The 20,962-nt window shown below is 38.3% G+C and overlaps 1 protein-coding gene across 1 annotated transcript in view; it reads right to left on the bottom strand.

Annotated features, from left to right (window-relative positions):
- Positions 1–20,962, bottom strand: part of GFRA1 (GDNF family receptor alpha 1) — a 145,253-nt gene that overhangs the window by 24,907 nt on the left and 99,384 nt on the right. Inside the window, exons 5-7 of the mRNA XM_009586012.1 lie at positions 13,014–13,123; positions 7,708–7,842; positions 3,047–3,225 (exon numbers count right to left, since the gene is read on the bottom strand). Of these exons, the coding sequence (XP_009584307.1) occupies positions 3,047–3,225; positions 7,708–7,842; positions 13,014–13,123 (424 nt within the window). The remainder of the gene's footprint in view (positions 1–3,046; positions 3,226–7,707; positions 7,843–13,013; positions 13,124–20,962) is intronic.

Raw genomic sequence — 20,962 nt, 5'->3', positions numbered from 1 at the left:
ATAGGATTCTTGATGAAGTTAAGCATCTTCCTAGCAAAGATGGAGTGCTGATTTAATTTAGGGATAGAAAAAAGAGTATATTACACAAATCCATGCATATGTGAACATAAAATAAGCATAAACATTAAAATAAATAAATAAATAAATAAATAAAAATTAAACATGAAATAAGCATATATCAGAAATCCACATTTGTCTGTATCAATTTGAAATAAGAAAATACCACCATAATGGGAGAACTGTAAATTCTTGTAGCAATGGCAAGTTGAAGAACAATTTCTAAACAGCACCACTGAAACAAAAATTGTTTAGAAGTCCAAACCTTCAACAGCTATTCAAAATAAATATTGAGTACAGGTAAACAAAGAGTATCTGATATTTTCTTTAAGCATTCACAACCCTTCCGATTCCCAGGTTTGCATGTGTGCAGGAGAACATGGCACAGCGACAAAACCATTAGTGTATTCTTGCTTTTCATACAACCATTCTGAACAAGTCAGAAAAAAATGTATCAAAAACTGCTCAGCTGGCGACATTCTTGGCAGATCGGGTTAGTGCCCTGTATTTTACAACCCCAGGAGGTTAGTATTTGTTCATTTCTATGGCAATTTATACTAATCAATCACTTCCTGCTCTTTCCTCCTTCACTGTATTTTTAAACCCACTAACTAGGATATGCAGCCTTGTAGCATCTCAATGATCATTTCCTTATCCCCACCCTGCCGTTGTCTTTCTGTGCTGAGACTAATGCATTTAATTCTACTTTTCACAGTGTTTAGGTTATATTGCCTTTCTGAAACCTTTCAGTTTAACTGCTAAGCATATAACAAAGCCCTTCAGATTGCTTTTGGTCGCACTTGTTCATGTTTTGAAAATACTACAAAGGCATGTTTTTCATGGGAGGAGAGCCTTGGAATGAATACCCTTCTCCAAGTGCGATATGAATGCCTCCAGTTCTTTTGTAAAATTTGCATTGAGGTTTAAGTCTCACATGCAAAGTGGCACCATACTGTCCAACAAACACAGGTTTCTTTTTAAAAAAGCGTGGGCTTGTTTTGACTCTATTTGTAAGTTATTTTTTGAAAAATGTGTTAAAATATGAGAGCTTTGTTCTTCACGTTTCAGTTCTGACACAAGGAAGTAGCGAGCACCAGAATGTTGTATTTCATAGGAATAAAACTGCTTGATTCACATAACTTCAGTGACCTTTTAGTGCAGACTTATCTATAGTTTCTACAAAATAGAAAAGATCATTTATTTAAACAGACCTATTCTTCTTGTGTCAAGTATACGAGGGGTGCACTTGAAGTCATAACATAGCTTTAAACCAGCGCTGATAAACTCATGTGGGATGTTACTTCAAATGCCAGAGTAACAGGAGTAAGGACAGGGAAGAATTTCATTTATTTTCAAAACACTGGAACGTCTGTTTAGGCTTGAGGAACATTTGCAAATCAAACTGAATCCAATGGGATTTGTGATCGCTTGCCATTTCTTCAGTTCATTATTTATCATGTGTACTTTGGTTGCATCTGGAGGCCTTACTCTATAGGGGACTGTACAAACACTGAAGGAAAATGTGATCTCTCCCATAAAACAACCTTTTAATATAACATGAAGTGAATTAATAATATCTCATCAAGGTCTTGCTTTAAATGCAAGATATTCCAAGTTCCAGGTTTAAAAGGTTATATTTCCTTTTGGCATATTCTATTTGGTCAAATGACACTGCATATAGAAATACATGCTTACAACCGTCTCCCTCTCATCAATAACTTACAAAGCTTAACTAATAATGAACGCACAGATACGAAAAATAGGATTAAACCAGAAGGACCTAAACTCAGCACCATCTACCATCAGCCCTATATACTTTGTGACTCAGTAATGCCTCTGAAAAATGTTAATTCACATGCAATTTGCCAACAGAAAATAAACGGAGATACTAGAAAAGGATGAAGATGAGAGAGTAGTGCAGGAAAAATTAAGAAGCAAAATACATTTCCAAAGGATACGAACTGTGTGGTTTAGTGAAGATGGAAACTTTGATACAGTTTAATATGAAGAATACAAAATCAATTTTTTGTAAGAAAGTGAAATGTGAATGCTACAAGTGTGGAAGAGTTTGGGAATCCAGCAAAAAAGTATCTTAATACCAGATGAGACTGTAAAACTTGGACACCTTCATTTGTGTCACATAGCAATTTTCCTTCTGTAAAGACAAAAATAAACAGGCCAAGCTGATCTATCCCTGACCTAATTTTGCATTTAAACTACCAGAAACTTTTATAACCCAAGATTCTAATCTGGCCTAAGGATGTTTTCATCTTACATTTCTTTCGTGCCTTGATTTTGCAGTTGTCTCCTGCCCAAGTTCTTCAAACTTTCTAAGGCTGCATATACTGCCTTCAGCAAGTGATGAGCCTCTTTAAATACAGAATCAATGATGCACCGTGAATAGCCTAATTGAAGCGACAAAGAAAATCACTACAGCCATTGGCCAAAATCACATCACGACCTTGACCCTAGTTCAGGAACGTGCCCGATTGAAAACAGCTTCTTTGTCCAGCTTTTTCACCATGAAGTTTGTAGCACCACATATTCTCCAACATCCAGACCTACTCAGCCAAAAAAAACCTCTTAAGTTTACTGCCAATAACATAAGAAAGAAGGCAGCAGGACATGCTAGCTGACATTAAGAGTTCCCTCTGAATTTGGATTACTCAGGAGATTAATTTAATCTGACGTATCCTGGCAGGGTTTGGAGAGTGCCACATTCATATCCAAACCTGTGATAACAAATCAAATACTATGCCCTGTTTCTGAGTCAGAGAGGCAGTAAAGTCCTCTTTGAAATATGCATTTTTCTGACTTAAAATAATAGTGTCTGATATTTTACAATATATCCAGCTTGTAACTACAACATGGGAATGCACAGATATTCCAATTTAAGCAGACATCTATTTACACAGCAGGAGACCACTCTGTATACATATCTATGAAAAACTTTCATTTATGCACTGCAAGAAGTACAAGACTCTCTTACCTGCAGGTTTGCACATGCTGGTGAATCGTTGTGGGTGGGTATTTCATTGTTGGTGGTCTCTGAACCTGTGTTTTTAAGTCTGGAAGCTGTTGTAGTTGTAGCTGTAGTGGTCTGTACTGGTAAGATTGGCTGCCACACATTCACATCAGTACCATTGCCAAAGGCCTGAATTGCATTTTCTGTAAAAATAAATTACAGACAATTTTCTATTTCTAAACAAATGGCAGAAAGCAGAACTGACTTTTTAATCATTATTATTATTATTATTATTATTCCATTGAAAATGTGTATTTATAGAAACTCAATTTTTATGCTGAAAAACGTGTCTTAATTTTGAACATATCAGAAACATGAACTGAGAGTCTGGGGTCACTTAATTATCTGGTGCAGGCTCTTCTTTGTAATGTTCCCAGCAATTCTTGACAGAAGCTCTAGGACTTACTGTAATCATACTTGTTACCATCCAAAAGCCTCAAAAATTTACTTTCAAGATTTAAAATACAGTTTCAATGTTATGTCCTAGTTCAGGCAGGTGATGTTACATAGCAAACTAAAAAGAGGGAGCAGGCAAAATATTAATTTATTTCTACAGCTTGCTGTAGTAAAACTAATACGCCTATAACTACAAAATGGTTTAACTAAGACAATTTTTTTACAGTTTTCAATCAAAATCTGCATAATTATGTGAGGGAAGCATGCTTAAACTAAAACTTTAGAATATAGAAGTTAAAAAGCTTATCATAGTTTCATGGGATTAAGGAGTGTGTTTATGGCAAGAGTAAATTGGTTGGGTTTTTTTATGAACAAATAGAAAAACAGTTTTTACTCAGGTCTTTGGGGATTCAACATGGATTTATGGATTTCTTATTTCAAATTCTTTATACAAGAAATCAAACAAATTTCACTGGGGGCTAATATGTGGAAGTTATTAATACTTCTTCTCAGTGGTATTCCTTGCCTGATAAAAGAATTTACATTTAATTCTCATCCGAAAAAGATGTATTTTATTCTGATATTAGTTCTTAGAACTCCAACATGCAAAGAGGAGAATTTGAAAAAGGCACCACAATCTGATGGAGACAAAGTGGGGAGAGTGAAATGAGTTTTTCTTGGTTTTACCTGAATAAGGCAATATATAAAGCAATATTTTCCTATGATTTCCTAAATTAACAGTAACTTTGTTTCCATTATTGCAAGAAGGATCACAGAAATACACGCAATCCTTCCAGTTTTCTAAGTAAAAGTGGTCTTTACAATTAGTCTTCTTTAATTATTTCATAGAATCATACCCGATGATCCTTATGGGTCCCTTCCAACTTGAGGTATTCTATGATTCTATGATAGAATCATAGAATCATAGAACGGTTTGGGTTGGAAGGGACCTTTAAAGGCCATCTAGTCCAACCCCCTTGGTGCAGGCAGGGACATCTTCAACTAGGTCGGGTTGCTCAGAGCCCCGTCCAGCCTGACCTTGAATGTTCCCAGGGATGGGGCATCTACCACCTCTCTGGGCAACCTGTGCCAGTGTTTCACCACCCTCATCGTAAAAAAAGCCTTCCTTATATCTAGCCTGAATCTGCCCTCCTCTAGTTTAAAACCATTCCTCCTTGTCCTGTCACTACAGGCCCTACTAAAAAGTCTGTCCCCATCTTTCTTATAAGCTCCCTTTAAGTACTGAAAGACGGCAAGAATGTCTCCCCGAAGCCCTCTCTTCTCCAGGCTAAACAACCCGAACTCTCTCAGCCTTTCCTCATAGAAGTGTTCCATCCCTCCTCATGTTTTCATAATATTTCAAACATATAAATCATATTTAAAATATGTATTTTATGTATACAATTTTCATACATATTTCAAATACATTTCAAAAAACATAATGACTGTAAGGAGGTGCTTCAAGTGTCTAAGTGCTCTAGTAAAGGTCCTTTCAATAATTTTTATTAACTAACTCACTTCTTTATGCTTTTCCTCCCACTTGCCAATTCTTTTTACTGCAGTATAAAGCAAGTGTGAACAAATCCTTTGAACAGATAGATAGATATACTGAATCCCATTCAGTTCAGTAGGAATTCTAGAGTATGTAAATGAATGTCAGGACATTCACTTTCAGAGTAGCTAAAATAAAGTCTTAAGATGGATTTCCAGAATTTAAGATTGGCCAAACCCTAACTAGAGAGGCAGCAATTAGGACCACTGTAATATTACCAATAAACTTGCATCTTCTAACAAAGAGGATAACAATATAAGCAAGGTAATACACAGCCTCAAATTTTAGGGTGGAATATATTTTATTTGGGGCCTATTAATCCGGATTTTTAGCTTTCTTGACATTGGGCCAATTTCACAGTTCTGATATAAAGCCATATTCTGCAGGACAATGCTGAGATAAAGAAACATTTTTTCTAATATATGTAAAAAAAAAAACAATGCAATATCTGTCTTTATTGGGACTAATTATAAAAACAGACTGGAATTTTCACTAGTATTTTCACACCCACCTTTTGAAATCAAAATTTCCACTCTGGTTTCAACTTAACATCTATTGCAAAAGGCTTTTCAACTCTAGAGTGGAATTTCTAGGCAAGTGCATACAGAGATGCAAGAAAGACCAGGATTTCAGGTGTGTATCTGGGACATGGTAAACTCAGCTTCATATCCCAGCTCCACATCAGGCACAGTATGAATGTGAACCTAAGCCTCCAGCTTTCTGAGTCCCCTAGCCCTCAGGATACAGTCTCAGCTATTCTACTTTGCATAAATAACCAAATGGAGTTTTGAATAAACATTTCAGCTCAGTTTTCCACATCTTCTGTAAATGCCCCAAAATCACTGGTTTATTTTCCAGTTTGAAGGGGAAACAAAAACAGACTAGCAAAACAGACTAGCAAGAAATTCCTAGTTTTATCCCATTGTGGAAAAGCAATTTTTGTTTTGTCTAAAAAAAGTGGGAGGGATTTTACTCTCATCCAATAAACACATGGCATTTTCTCCAGGCACTGGAAGGCCCATTAATGACAATAACAATTAAAAAAAAAAAAAAAAATTGGAACTTTTCCCACTCTCTGTAAGAGAAAAAACTTTGTATTAAACCAGAAACATCTTTAATTTCTTCATGAAGAAGACATCTCTTACAGCTAGGATGACTACAATTTGTCTCACAGTAACCTCTAATGTCTTTGATTTGTCTTCATTAATGCTTTTCTACCAATAGCAAACGAAAGGACAAGGGATCGCTCTGTCTTTATGTTCTAAAAGGAACCTGTAACATTCTAGCAATTATTGCATTCACAAATGAATAAAATCTGATGTATTACAGTATATATAAATGGCAGCCCCATTAGGTTTGAAGAAGGTCTGATGCTATAGTGTTATTTTTTACCCAATCATAGTCTGAATTGTTTTCTGGGCTTTTTTGTTAAATGATCTTGAGTAATTGATTCATTCTTCCAAAGCTTAATAAATGATGTGTCAAATAGCAACTCAAGTCACTCACTTTTTGTACGCAAAGCTCCCCATGTCTTCACAATAATGCTGCCTGTTGAGAAGCTACCAATGGAGATTTTCAGACCCTATACTAAAATACAGACTGAACCCTGAGTTAGCATTAGCTCAAGTATATAGGGCTGGATGGGATCATTGAGTTCATTCGCCATTTTTGAAAAAAGCAATGATGTATGCTTCTTTTCATAAGCTGATGAAATATGACTTTCAAAACCAGTAAGAATTTTTTGCCCTCAAAACTCCTGCCAGAAGCCTATTTCTCAACTTTAATGTGATGGTTAAAAATTTTCCAATTTCAAGACTAAATATGTATGGCCAATATCTCCCTTTTTGATCTTGTGCCAACATTGTCCTCTAGATTAAGTAATCCTTTTCCCTCTCTGGGCTTGCCCCTCTAATGCAATTTCAGAGGACAATCACGTATCCTTTCAACTTCTGTTCTGCTAGGCTAGGGAAGCCAAGCTCTTTTGGTCTCCTCATTTATCTGAAATTAAAACTCTGATGCACACTCCACATCATCCAATTATGCTGCTCCAGGCAGACAGGAAATTTGAAAAGAGAACCTGCCAAAATCGACTCCACTAAGCCATTCTGAAATTTATAATAGTCCCTAATTTGGAAGTGAGTTTGACTGAAAAAAAAATCAATAATTTAACAAAATCTTGAAAATAGGTACCATCCAGACCCCCGTTAAAACCAGGTATCTGAGTTCAAGTAGCCTAAAAAACCTGAAGCTTGGCTATAAATTGCAAGCACAATCCAATTTATACTTACCTACAGCAAATCCTTCATATCATAAACTACATGTCTTTTTTTATATGAAGTTCTTAAATTATACAGAAGCCCCTCAGGTGTCGCAATTTTTTGGTACAGATGCTGTCTGACTGTGAGGGTCCGAACATGATCTGTGATGTAAACATATTTCTATATGATAAAACTTTGTTATTTGAATTTTTTTCCAATAACTTCTTATGTTTGCAATCTTGGCCATAAACCATAGTGTCAGGAATATTTGCTGGTCTGTTTAATTCTTACACTTACAGCAGAACCATGCTTACAAAGTGCAAAGAGATGGCCTTGATGTATCATAACATACTTAAACAGTAAAGAAATTCCAGAAAACATGCTAAAACATATTTAAAGACATCTAATTTTGTACTCACTAAGGCATGTATTGTCCTGGAAGAAATTCAGAAATTTCAGGCATTCATCTATGTCGTTACCACTGTTGCTGCAGTCACACCATGGAGCAACACTGAGACTATTTGAGTCTATGTAGTTTGGTGTCATCACTGTGCCTATTAACAAAGAGTGAAGTACAGTACTGTGAGTAACCTTTGTACCGAAATGTTCTTTCCACACTAAGAAGATAGCAAACAGCACTTGGTAAGTCATGTATTCAGAGATGGATTCACAATGCATACCCATGGCAGGGCTCTAACTTCCAAACTTACAGTTCTTGGCTCCCTTTGCCCTTTGACACCCAGCCTTGTGCTGCACTTCACACCCTCAGTTGTTTGAATGCAACCACTTTAGGGACTGTAACACAATTCACACATTAAAGACCCGTTCCTTTCCTCCAAAAAGGTTTATATTGCATTCCCACAAAGAGCTGCATCAACAGAACTGACAGGGGAGGGATGGATTGGGAGAAGGTGGAACCTCTTAAAAGGGCTTTGCTGCCAAATCAAACATATGTGGACCTACGCCCTTAGAGTTGCACTCTAAAAATCCAATTTTTCTTCCTCACTTGTGTTTTTTCTCATTTTCATTCTAGCTGCAAATAAATGGCTGAAACTAGACATCCAGACCCAAGCTTCCTCCTTGAGTCTGCAGCCAGCGTAGCAAAACAGTTCTGAAATGCATGAGCAAGGAGAATGCTAGTCATGCTCAGAGGAGCCCTAACACATCTTGGAGGAGGGTTGACCCCAGGGTGCTCATTAGGGACCTGCCAACAGCATGGGTTATGGCGATGAACAAAGCAAAAACATAACCAGCATGAGTAAAACGGTACAGTAAATTCTTTGCAGGTAATAAATTACTATTAATCTTGCTGCGTCGCTACTTTTTCAGTACAGTGATTGTTTCCTAAACATTGTCAACGACTTGCAACCACAGGTTCATTCTAACTCTATTACAAATTCTTGGGTAAATATTCTCACATTTATATGTCAACTCAAGGCTACCAAGAATGAAATGAAACCAAAGAATGCATTCTCTGTCCTAAAAGATACACAGCAACTCATTGCTCATCTGGATCAGGCAACTGTTATATGATCAGCACTTATTCAAACCAGTAGTCTCACTGAAGGCATCGCCCCAGCAGGTCAGAGATTTCAAAATTCCCTAAGGATTGAGAAGTTTGAACCTTTATTTTATTTGTCTGACCAAACAGGAAAAATTAAATAGAAAGGGGGAGATATTCCAGACTTGTACGATGACAGCTGTTTCAGGAAACACATTCCTCACTTGGTAATCTACAGTTCTAGGACAGACAATATATATCATGAGGAAATGTGATCACATCTCCTCAAAACTGACATCAAAGTAGTCATTAAGAAGATGGAATAGATGAAGGGTAAATATTAGAGACCCAAAGTGTACACTAGCAGAGAAAATTTGGTCCATAGGTCCAGGGTCCCAGAGTCTGCAATACCACACAGGAAAGGGCTATCAAACACAAAGCTAAAAAAAGGAACATCAGAAATAACACAAATCACAGAATGACGTCAAGTGGGCTTTCAGTCACCAGGCAGTGCTGGGAACTGAACAAATCAACATGCAAACTGCTTCATACATGACATGGGAGACAAAGGAGAAGAGCCCCAGAAGGGCTGGCCTGAGAAAGGCAGTAATGTATGTGAAAATGAATGCAGTCCCACTGCCAAATTCACAAGAAGCATCTTTTGTCTTGTTTTGGGATGTTCTTAAATTAGAATGCAATCCCATACCTTTATCTGCTTCCAACTTTTAACAGATAGTTGCAATAATAATTGCTCAAATTCTATACGAGATTAGCACATGAGTAAATAGCACAGTTCAAAATTTATTAAACGCAGGTAGAGAATTTAGTAAAACAGGCAAATATCATTTGCACCATTAATGAAAACTTGACAGTAGATAAATAAGAAGAGGAATGATGTTAAATTAAAATAAAACAAATGAAAATGTCTGTCCATTATCCATGTGATGGTTCAGTACACTATTTCAACCATGTGACATGATCTGAAAATAAATGAGAGAAAACAAAAATCAAGAGGATTTTGGAAATTGAAAAAAAAACAGTAGGCTTAAAAAAAAAAAAAAGGCTAAGTAGCAAATGCTTAGTGAAGGGTTAAAAAACCAGAAAGCTATTGAGGAAATTAAAAAGGTCACTGAGGTAAGCCTTTCTTATCACGGAGAGGTAATAAGGTAACTAAAATGGGTCAAGACAGTGGCTAAAAGTGTAAGAGATACCAAGCTACGATTAGGGTTGATGAATGCAGGAAAGACAGGACAAGGAATGTGTATACACAGCACACAAACTGTACATCCAGCAAAAACAGAGTGGCTGAAAGAGCAGCTAGTAGAAAATCAGCCTGTCATTTAAACCTGGGGGCAGATGTGAACCCAAGCGGATTATATGCTTGGTTTCCTGGGGTGGATTTTCTTTTTTCCCTGCAATGTGTGTGCCTTCCCCTCCTCCCCCCCGCTAGCTGGCATCTTGAAAATTCTGCTGAAGGACACGAACGAATCAGAGAAGTTGGCAGTAAAATAGGACATGCTTGGTTTTCTGTGTTCTCTCTATCAAATAGTTCTGTGATGGTCTCAGTAGCAGGCAGTCAGGTCTCCATATTTTAGACAAAAGCAGAGTTGACCTGAACACAGCCAAGAGGTTGCTCAAATGAGGATCAATTAAGAATGAGGAGATGGATGGTGAGTCCAGGAGGAGGGGTATGTGACTGAAGTTCCTTTGGCCCAATACAACTCCAGTTTATTCACATAAACTCTCATGGAATTCCTGGGAATCCCAGGAAAATTGGATTTTGTGGAAAAAAAGTGGAAATGTGTCAGAAAGTGAATGCTGAAGCAGATCTTGAAGTCAGCAGTTAGAGCAATACCTAACTGTTGTGGAAGTGCAGACAGGTCCAAGATGGCTTAACTAGGCTGTAACCAAAGCACTGAAGCTCAAACATCGCTATCTCCAATCTTATTCTACATTTAATAATTTTTATATTTTTCCTTTTTTTTTTTAATATTTATTTATCCCTATTACTATAACAAGGAGCCTAATTAAGATTTTCAAAATTCCTGTAAAATATGCATAACTTTAAAATAATATATATAACATCCTGATGCAAACCTTCTTAAAAAATCCTATATAGAGTGTTCTCCATTTAACTGATAAAGTACCTGATACAAAAACTGCCTGACTCTATTCCCACTTAAGTAATTTATTTCAGGTGGGATTAAACTCTTTCAGTGATGTTAACACTGATTTACATCACTGTATGCAACAGCAGAATCACATCTACTGTACCTTCCATACAGAATCCTCAATTTCCCGAACAAACTCTATGGAGGCACAATTTTTGCTACATTTAATGAAATGGCTAAATGAAATAATATTTTATCTAAATGAACAATATTTTATCTTAATTAAAACACCTGGAGAACCTGAAGCTCTGATGAATGAATGGATCTGTAACAGCTTCTTACTCACAGTCTATCGCTTCTTCCTGTGTTTTATATATATTAAGCAGACATTTGAAAGATTGTATCTCTGATTTCTATGTCAAGCATCTTACAAATGTGATGATCTTCACATAATTTACTCCACTTTTATATCAGCTTGATATCAGAAACAGGAATTTACTGCTTCAGCACATAGAATTTTTGTTTTGGTAATTTTCTTGGTTTATCAGAATTACTACCAAGAAGTAAAAACTCTTGTAACACTAGTCAGGAGCCATCTTTTTGCATGTGTCTAGGGGCTAGCAGGAAGGAAGAAAAATGGGGGGTTTTCCCTTTGAAAATTAGATCTCCTTTTGATTTTAACTCCTTAGGGATCCATTCCACATTTCTGATGTGTGATAGTGTTTTGCTGCGTGGTCATCCACAGTATCACAAAAACACGAGACTATCGGAATGGGTCATCCTTGGGGTTAAATTGAAAAATGGATCCAACAAAACTGCCAGCAAAATTCACTAGGTCCAGCAAGAACTTCTTGGCAGCTCTTACCCAGAAGTATCTATTAGTAACAGTTACACTTTGCCAGCAGCTAGACTTCTTGATCTCCTTGACTAGATCAGATTTCAAGGCTATTCAATTCTTTGTTTTAGAGTCAAAAGACATTCTGTCATAACTGTTCATATGTAATACCCCTTGCATACTGTCTTCATCTCTTAAGTCACAGAAGCATATCCTTTGAAACCATCACATCTTATTTTACCAGTTGCCACACGGACTTACCTCACTTGTTAGCTGCTAGAAGAGTAAGAATGATAACAATAAGCCAGTGAATATAGCTTTCAGTCATTTTTCAGCAAAACCAACCTATTTTAGAAATATTTTCTTTTGGATATTATCTCCAGAGACATTTATTTAACAGCAGGATCTGCTTCAGGGCCTCAGCTGGGACCTTCACGCCCAACAGAAGGGGATATTACTGCATTGCAGCAGGTGCAGGCTGTAAGCTTAAAAACATCTTATCTGGTGGCCTTTAAAATTTGTTTGTTTCGAGTTTCGACATTCACATATTCTTTATTGCCCAAGCATGGTATTTCTACAAGAAGTTCACCTTCCCAAGATTCTCTTTCAGGAATCAAATACTGCGTGTGGTATATGGAATCTGGCTTGCATAAAGGCATCCCTGTGCCTGCTGACAGTCAGGAAGGTGACAGCAAACAAAATGAATTATGTTGGGGAGGGAAGAGGATTTCAGAAGATAAATTTGGTTGCAGTTCACCTCCATTGACAGGCATCTCAGAAAACATTTAGAATGGACAGAAGGACATCATGGAAAGAATAGCAGCTGGAAGTGAAACAAGGCTGGGTTGGTCTATTGTCTCATTCCTCAAATGTCTTGCAAACTTTCCCTGAAGACCAAGAGGTATTTACCCAATCTTGTGACGACAGCTGCAAAATCAACCAAGCTGCAGTTTCACTTGTTCTTTTTAACTTCCTACTTCACGGTCCTGTCCAAATTCAACCATCTTAATAAGCTTTACTTTGTAAGCTTGAATTTATTTCAAATTCAAGTACCTTTCTCTCCTTATCTTCTCTCCTTAATTTCCTTGCAATGTACAAATTTACCCCAGGAATCACTGCAAGGTAAAACAGGGCCAATGCACTTAGGTGGAGAATTTTGCCTAGTATCGTATTGTACAGTATTATATTCCACAGTTTTTATTTCATGTGGGCCTTCAAAATACAGTTTGGGTGTTTTTCTTAGACCGAGCAAGCCCCCACCCTTCCCTGCCTTCTTACCAATAAGCCCCGAGTAAGCGAGGAGGCAGTCAGCATAGTTCTCCTTCAGACAGCTACTAACAGACCGTGACTCAGGCTGGCAGTTTGTGAAGAAATCTGCAAGACGAGATCTGCAACGTGAAGAAAAATGAATATCTTTAAAAATCGAGCCTGCAGGCATTCTTACCTTTTACACTCTTTTTATTTTTGGACAAGGCTTAATATTCTTTGACTTAAATATATATTGGACACATTTCAGCTGATGAGAGTCTCTTTCTAAGACGCATCTCTTTCCAGAATCCTTTTTTGAAGTCAGAACAAAAAGGTGTAAGAAAACAGTAAAAAGGGACAGAACAACAGGGAAATGTCTGCCCTTTACTAAAAGAAATGCTCTGCGTTTTCATGCCAAAAAAAAGACAAAGAGCGATTTTATCATATGAGCAGTCATTTTGCCTGGATCTGAACTCTAATTGGAATCTGTTATTCTACAGATTCCGAACACAGTTTCTGCTGTTTTACTGATTACACAAAACTGTATGTTGTGCTCACAGAGTCCTCTCACTACATGACTGGAGGCAGGACCTGCTTTGGTACTGCCCTGAGTTTCCAGGGAATGGGCTTACCCCTGCCTGGGACAGGCCTACAGAACCAGTTGGCTGAACTGGGGTAGCAGGCAGATCCAGATGGCATGGTCCCCACAGCCCCTGGAGCCATGGTACTGAGAATCTATTTGTTCTTGTAAAATGTGCATTTCTCCAAAGTCTGCGGTATTCAGCCCAGGGCTGAGAAGAAGGGAGTGTGTGCTCTGCATCGAGTTCTGCTGCTGAATGGCAATATTGTCTTCACTTACCTCAATTACCCCATGTCCAAGAGCGGGAGAGCACTGCTTACTTAGAGAAAGTGCTTAAAGACTAGGACTGAAGTGGTATTGCAATTAATAGATTACTACTATGTTGGAAAACAAAAAAACCGACTAGCAGTCAGGAACTCTTCTGGTTATTTGCACTTTAAAGGCCACATAATGCTTCCATTCAGGTCTGTAAAATTTGAGAGGCATCACTGAGGTGGGTCACGGTCCCACATCCTACAGCCGCTCTCCTGCCCGTCTTGGCCTGCTCTCCTCAGCTCCACTAGTGCTTTCACTTAGATTTGTAAACTTGGAGCAGTGACTCTTGTTTATTTATAAAGTGTCACTTAGACCTTTACCTCCATGAACAAAATTATTTAACCTCCGTACTTCGACCTTCTCTTCTGCGAAAAAGGGATGAAAATGTTCTTTTGCGTATAACAACTCACAGTGATGTTTCAGGATCAGGTGCTTAATCTTTGCAAAGCCCTCTCAAAATCAGAACAGTACTATCTACGCATTTTCAGCGCTGCTCTAGCATTATGTAGATTGGCAATATAAATGCTCTTTTTTAGTTTTGCAACAAAACCACAAAAGTTAGCAGAAACTAGTGATTTGCAAGTGATTTACTTTATTTGTTTACATGCTCCAGAGACTAATTATCTTTGTTTGCTTTACTGTTTTACCTATCTCAGAATGGGAATGGATGTACATCATTAATTGGCCTGAAAGAGTGACAGGCAAACTTCAAAAGGTTCACAGGCTTAGTTTGAGAAAGCATCCTATAAATAGACTGTATGCAAACTGTACCTGAATTTATCTGAGCTATCTCATGACCTCTTTTTAGTTCCATCCGTTGTTAACTGTACTGATGCCAGCAAATCCATGGTTGCCTTTAAACCACAGTCAACTGTAAGCTTTTCGCTCCCTCCCTTCCCTTATTTAACCGTTTAACCTTGAGATGGACATCTGTACCCAGTTGCCTTTAACAGCTTTAAAAAGTCAAGCTCTCTACTGATCCTTCAAGATACCCTATATGTATACATAAATTTCTAAATTTCCATAAAAATCTCTACTTTGCTGGTGAATATATACTGTACCTACCAGGGGACAGGCTGAGAATAAATGGATTCCAAGGTATGGGAAGAGATAAATAGCAGCGCCATGAAGAACATCTGGGCAAGGAAACCCTATGTCACTGCAGTGATTCCTCTCTCAGTCTATAATTAAGATAGTGGCTCGGATCCAGCCTTCTGAGCAATTGGGAAAAAAGGCAGTTGACAGTTTCTAAGGTTTTTACAAATTCTACTTATATAATACCTGGATGAAGTCTGGTTTAGGACAGAAAAGAGCCTATTACATCTACCTAGTATGAAAAACCTTTGCCATGGTTGAAGGAGCAAGCCTGCTCTATGTGCAGTATTTTTGCATTTCCAGAACAAAGTAGCTCCTCAGATTTAAATTTCATTATTTACGAGACCACAAATAAATCTTTTTGGAGCTGCAACTAGACGATCAGCATCTTGAAAATCCTGAAAACATTTCTGGCAATCATTTAATCATTCTTAAACGTCCAGTTCTCCCGTAGATTATTAGGTGCATTGGTTCAGAGACCATTTAATACATTCCTCTTCTCTAAATGTTTTTAAGGACTGATAACTATGGAATAATACCAGTCATTTACTACCCAGTCTGCTTAAAGAATTTATTTGTTGTAAACCCTAAAGGAGGCTAAAAATTGCTCTGCTGATCCCTCTTGCATACAGCCTGATTTCTATGTTAATTTCTGAAGAATGTTTGTGGTCATAAAAGGTAATGATCTGACAATGTTGCACATTTAAGTTTTCATAAGCCAAATATAGTTCAGATAGCTCTGGTCCAAGCGTTGCTGGGTATCATCATACATGTCCTCCCTTGTGAGTCATGCAGACTTCATATTATCAAAGTTCTCACTCTCTCCTGAGCTGTTAACTACACCTGATATTTATGTGGATTCATTTCTACTGGAGATAAAATTAAGGCCAGCAAATAAAAACAGAGACAGACCTCCATCTGCCATAAAATAACTCCAAAATTATCAGTGAAAATCTGCTGATTAACGCTCTGAAGATCTAGCCCCAAACATTTCCAGTAGAGTGGCACTGATGAAACCATGCTCATTGGCAATATCAAAACAGTGGCACTGCTATTTATCTAGAGAGAGACAAATTAGCCTAATTAGAAACTATATTATCATTTACCCTTAAGTATTGCACATGATACTAAGAACTGTTTGGGTAAAAGAGACAATCCTTTTCGGTATGCTGAAAAAGAGCAAGCAGATGATAGCAGTCCTAGAAAAATATGCATACTGTGTTATAGCAGGAGGGAACTTGTGGGGTAGTAACCTGTGGGTAAGTGTCTAACCCATGACTGAGCAGTTTCGTAACCTAGAGGACAAACAGAGCTTGCAACATGTGTGCCTTAAAGTGTGCACGATTTTACATGTGCAATGTACATATATGTATCTATTTGCTAGATGGCTGGATAGAGAGAAACAGGCAGTTTTATATTGTACATAACATGTAGCAGGACCACATGTAAAAGAAACTATTAATTTGTTTTTCTGTTGAAGAATCACAAATCCTCTTTGTGCACAGCAGCATTAATGATTGTCTCCCTTCCCTTGCACAAAAAAAAGGAACTGAAGAGAACCACACAGAAATCTTCCTTGGAAGAAAAAAAATTCCTCTCTTCGTAGGGCAAAAACCCCACGAGTTAAATGAGTCCTGTCTTAGCCCTGGAAAATCTCAACATAAACTGCAGGTCTTCTGGAAAGCTTACTTTAAATATTTTATATACCCCTAACTGAAAAAATAAAAATAATCCTATTGGCAAATTCAGAGAAAACCTGCTCAAACAACAGTCTTTCTGAGAAGAGAAAAAAATCCCAAACCTGCTATTCTCTAATGCTTTGTATTAGCACCAGTAAAATCATTTGTAACAGTTAAAAACAAAGAAAACAAAGTTAATTTGTTTGCCTTATGATAGTGGTTCTTCAAATACTCAGCAGGATAAATAAAAACTTTCAAATTTTGCTTACAAATAAGCTTTGTTTATAGCAGTATTGTCTTTAATCTGCATATAATTTTTGAGGCAATTTAATTTTATATTAGCACAGCCTGTTGCGTAGGCAACATTGATTAGGTTTTCACTATTTTTTATTCTCAAGGTTTTATAAAAGTTCTTTGATGTTCTAAAATTATCTTTCATATTTATCAGTTCTCCCTCTTTAAAGTTGATCAACTCAGCTTCAGTACTGGTGCAATATTTAAAAGCATGATATAAATAATGAAGTTGCAGAAAATTTCTAGAACTGCATTTTTAGTTTGGATCTGGCGTAAATCATGGCCTACTGGAAAGCAGCTCTACGAACCAGACACGAGTCCTCCCCAGATCCCACTGCTGGGCGGGCAGGTGTTGATTTCTCTTACTTTTTTTTTCTCTCTGGCTGGATGTGTCTTGAATTGCTGGTACACAGGGGCTGAGCCGAGAGAGAGAGAAATCTCTCTCAGCCTGGCCTTTGCGTTGGTGATCTTCAGACCAAGACAGACATTGAATGCGGCTCTCCCGCTGCCTGCACACACGTAGGCTGTGATGTCCAAGTGAGTGGTTACGACGACTTGCCCTGTTAGTGAATGCAGGGAGTGACGGCTGCTGTCCTCTGCGCTCACCTCACTGATGCTGGGTGAAGGCTGGACATGCTCGCTACCACCTCGCTTTACATCGCTGCTTGTGTTTAGGTGCCTATTTATGGCTCAACAGCAGTAACATAAAGAGTAGGTAAATGCCAAAGCTGAGTGACTGGGGTGACTACACTAATTAGTCAAAGCTGCTCTAGCGTCTAGACACCATTTGGCAGACACAGTATAGTCACATAGGGGAAGTGCTGCATCAATATTCAAAACAGCAAAGAAGTATAAATCTGACACTGAAAAAATGCAGACTAAGTCGATGAATATGTGTCATAGTGATAAATGACACTGTTATAGAAAAAAAAAACAAGCCAAAATACGTGTTCTTCTTTAGTGGGGGTCAAATGCAGTATCCTCCTCTGTAGCTACAAATAGCTCCCGTATAGCTTGGGTGGTGCTATTTCTGCTGGGATGCAATAGTGGCAAGGGGGGTTGATACGTGGCCAAACCAGTGGCTTCACTGTTGGAGGAACTTTTCATTTTCTCTTGGTTCATAAACACACAGTGAGTGGGCAGTGAGAAAATGAGGCAAAGGTTACATAAGAAACTCTGTCAAGCAGTGAGCAGAAAAAAGCCTCAGAGAGGCTCCACCACAAGAGAGCTGACCCTCCCAGCACCTAGTAATATAGCTTTGACCCATTTTTTTTTCATTAAAAGACACTAGAGCTGTGTAATACTAATCCATCTCATACCTCCTTAGTTATGTACACACACTATTGAGCACCTGTGAGCAACTATACATTTTGACAGTTTTTTTAAATGGTCATTTTTACATATATTTATTAAGCAGCAACTCCATTCATTTTTTCAGCAAAAGGTTAGTTTTTCTTTGGTTGCTACCCTCCTTCTCAAACAATGGCAGTGTCCGGGCCCTGAGGGCACTAATGTCCCTGCCCACCCCCGGGGCTTCCCCTGCCCAGCCTATGGCCCAGGACCCCATTCCAGCCCCCCCAGCCTCAGTCCCTGCCCCAGTGATGCTGTAGGACCTCGGTCTCCAGCCCCCCACAGCCCTGCCCTGCCCAGCCATGGGCCCCACTGAGCAAAGTCCACCCGTGGGCTGACGTCCCAGGCTGTCCCCAGGGAGAAGCCCCATGCCCAGGGCTGCCCCCAGCTGCCCTGCTGGGTGGTGGGACAAGCCCTGCCTGCAAGGTCCTGCCCTGCCTGTCCCAGGGGGGTCCGCACAGATCCCAGGGAGCCCCCAGCCCACGCTGTGCCCTGACACACAGCTCAGCATTTGTACCTTTGGGGAAGTGGGAAGGAAGGGTAAAACGGTAAAGATTTGATGGCAGACCATTTGGCTCCCAAGACCTGAATATTGAAAGCAGTTTCTCTCACATGAGCTGATCCAAATCTTTTGTAACACTGGCAGAAACCATTACAGGATCTTGGACCCCAAATACCAGCTACTAAACCAGCTACTAACCGAAAGAAGCTGTTTTTTGCTTCTGCTTTTTTATTTTAAATGACTGGCAGCCTAAGCCCAAGCAGATATTTGATTCTGGATTCAATTTAGCTCCAAAAATTGTGTTGTTCATCTGGAAGTAAAATACAGACAATCCCCAATTATACAGAGGAGGCCTATTTGGATTGTGGAATAACTGGATACAGAAACAAACACCAGAGACAACACAAAATTCATTCAGGTGCCACGAATGCTTGCTCAGAGCATCAGGCACAGACACGACTGTCCACCAAAGCTGGTTCCTCCAGTTGAGCACCCACACTCGACCCAAACTGGCTAGCTGACTGTCTGTACCGTGTTCTCCACCATGTCTGCCAATACCTATGTTATCCAGGCTTTTTGTTTACCAGGGGGCTTCTACACATCTAGTACCACAGATAACGGAGAGGTAACTATCAGAAATTCAGTCATGCAAAATGAAAAATATTTCCACCTATGCATATCTATATTTTAAAATTAACATTACAAACATTGTGTTCTTTCTATTCTTCTATTAACAAAACTAATTTTTCTGAGTAACAAGTGCTCTAAAATAAACATACCCCACACCCCTGTTCTATTACTGTATTTTATGCAAAGCAAAATAAAGTTATATACCATTTTCTGTTAATATTATCCTTTCCCCTTGCTCATGTCATCTGCTAGAGACCTGTTAGATCTTTTTACACAATGTCTGCCACAGAAAATCAAAAGAACTTAACAAAACACTAATCTCACAGTTTATCAATGCTAGTGAAATCCTCTAAATGACTCAAGATTGTGGATAAGAGTAATTTTAATTTAATATATTAGGTCTCCTTTAGGTTTAAGGAAAACTACTAAGCTGAAATGTGATTCTAAACAAGTATGATTTATTTGCAATTGGGTAATATAAATATTTTTATACTACTGACCTTTTGTGTAATAAAACCAATTTTGAAAAATATGGTGCAAATCCTGAGCACAAGGTAATGCAATAAAGAATTAGAACAGTGATTCTCAGATGCAGTGACATAAACCAGAATTTTCTCTTTCTGTTCGAAAAAAAAATTACCTCACATCATTTTTTAGAGGCCTGTTTGAGAGAACATCTGGAAAGCATTCCACAGGAAATCAAACCTATATTAAATATGTTTTGCGGGGCTCTGTTTCCTTGCATTGACTTTAAGCATGCATAATGCGTTTCTGTCTTCTCAGCTGCAAAGAAAACACTTCTCTGAGAATCTTCTACAAAATGATGGGCTGAACTGTCAGTCTGTAATTTCTATCGGGGGATGCTTGTAAGATTTCTATTTAGTCTATCTGTCTCTGTACCAAAGCTCTCCAATAACATGAACGAATCCACTAGCTGCTTTCCAAGTACCGTGAATTTGTATATTTTCATTTTATTTCATTTCCTTTGTGCTGTTTAATTTGAAGCTTCTAAATATAAATGACTGTCATGTTTAAAGATGTCCAAGCCTCAGAGTGTCTCTTGATAACATGTTACTCAGGAATGAACTAAAGCATTACGGATAGAGTTGTTCTCACTTCATTAGCTGGGCAGACAGGAGTGTCTTTGAATTACAGGCTGGAAACCTAAGAAAATCATTGTCACTCTCAAAAAGCAAGCCAAAGAAATTAGTGCCACTGCAGGTCCTTGAGTGTGCCACTGGACGCCTAGGTGTTTATTAACAACTATATCATGAGTGCACACTGAAAGGATGCTGTTCCAAGTACCTGAGAAAGACGTCCATGACAATAATATTCTCTGTAACCACTTGAATAAACTGTAATAGAATATTGCTGGCTCAAGCATGAAACCGTTGTGGAGTTTGGAGACAGAAAATAATCTAAAAAGTCCAATACAAGTTCTCTCTTTACCAGAAAAGTTTCTGTTGGCAGATGCACTGGATCGTCAGGTCTCCTAAGGGATGCTTTTTGCATAGGAAAATCCCTCAGTGGCACT

Source organism: Fulmarus glacialis, unplaced genomic scaffold (genome assembly GCF_000690835.1).
Source record: "Fulmarus glacialis isolate BGI_N327 unplaced genomic scaffold, ASM69083v1 scaffold14009, whole genome shotgun sequence".
NCBI lineage: Eukaryota > Metazoa > Chordata > Aves > Procellariiformes > Procellariidae > Fulmarus > Fulmarus glacialis.
This window is presented reverse-complemented; position numbering and strand designations above follow the sequence as displayed.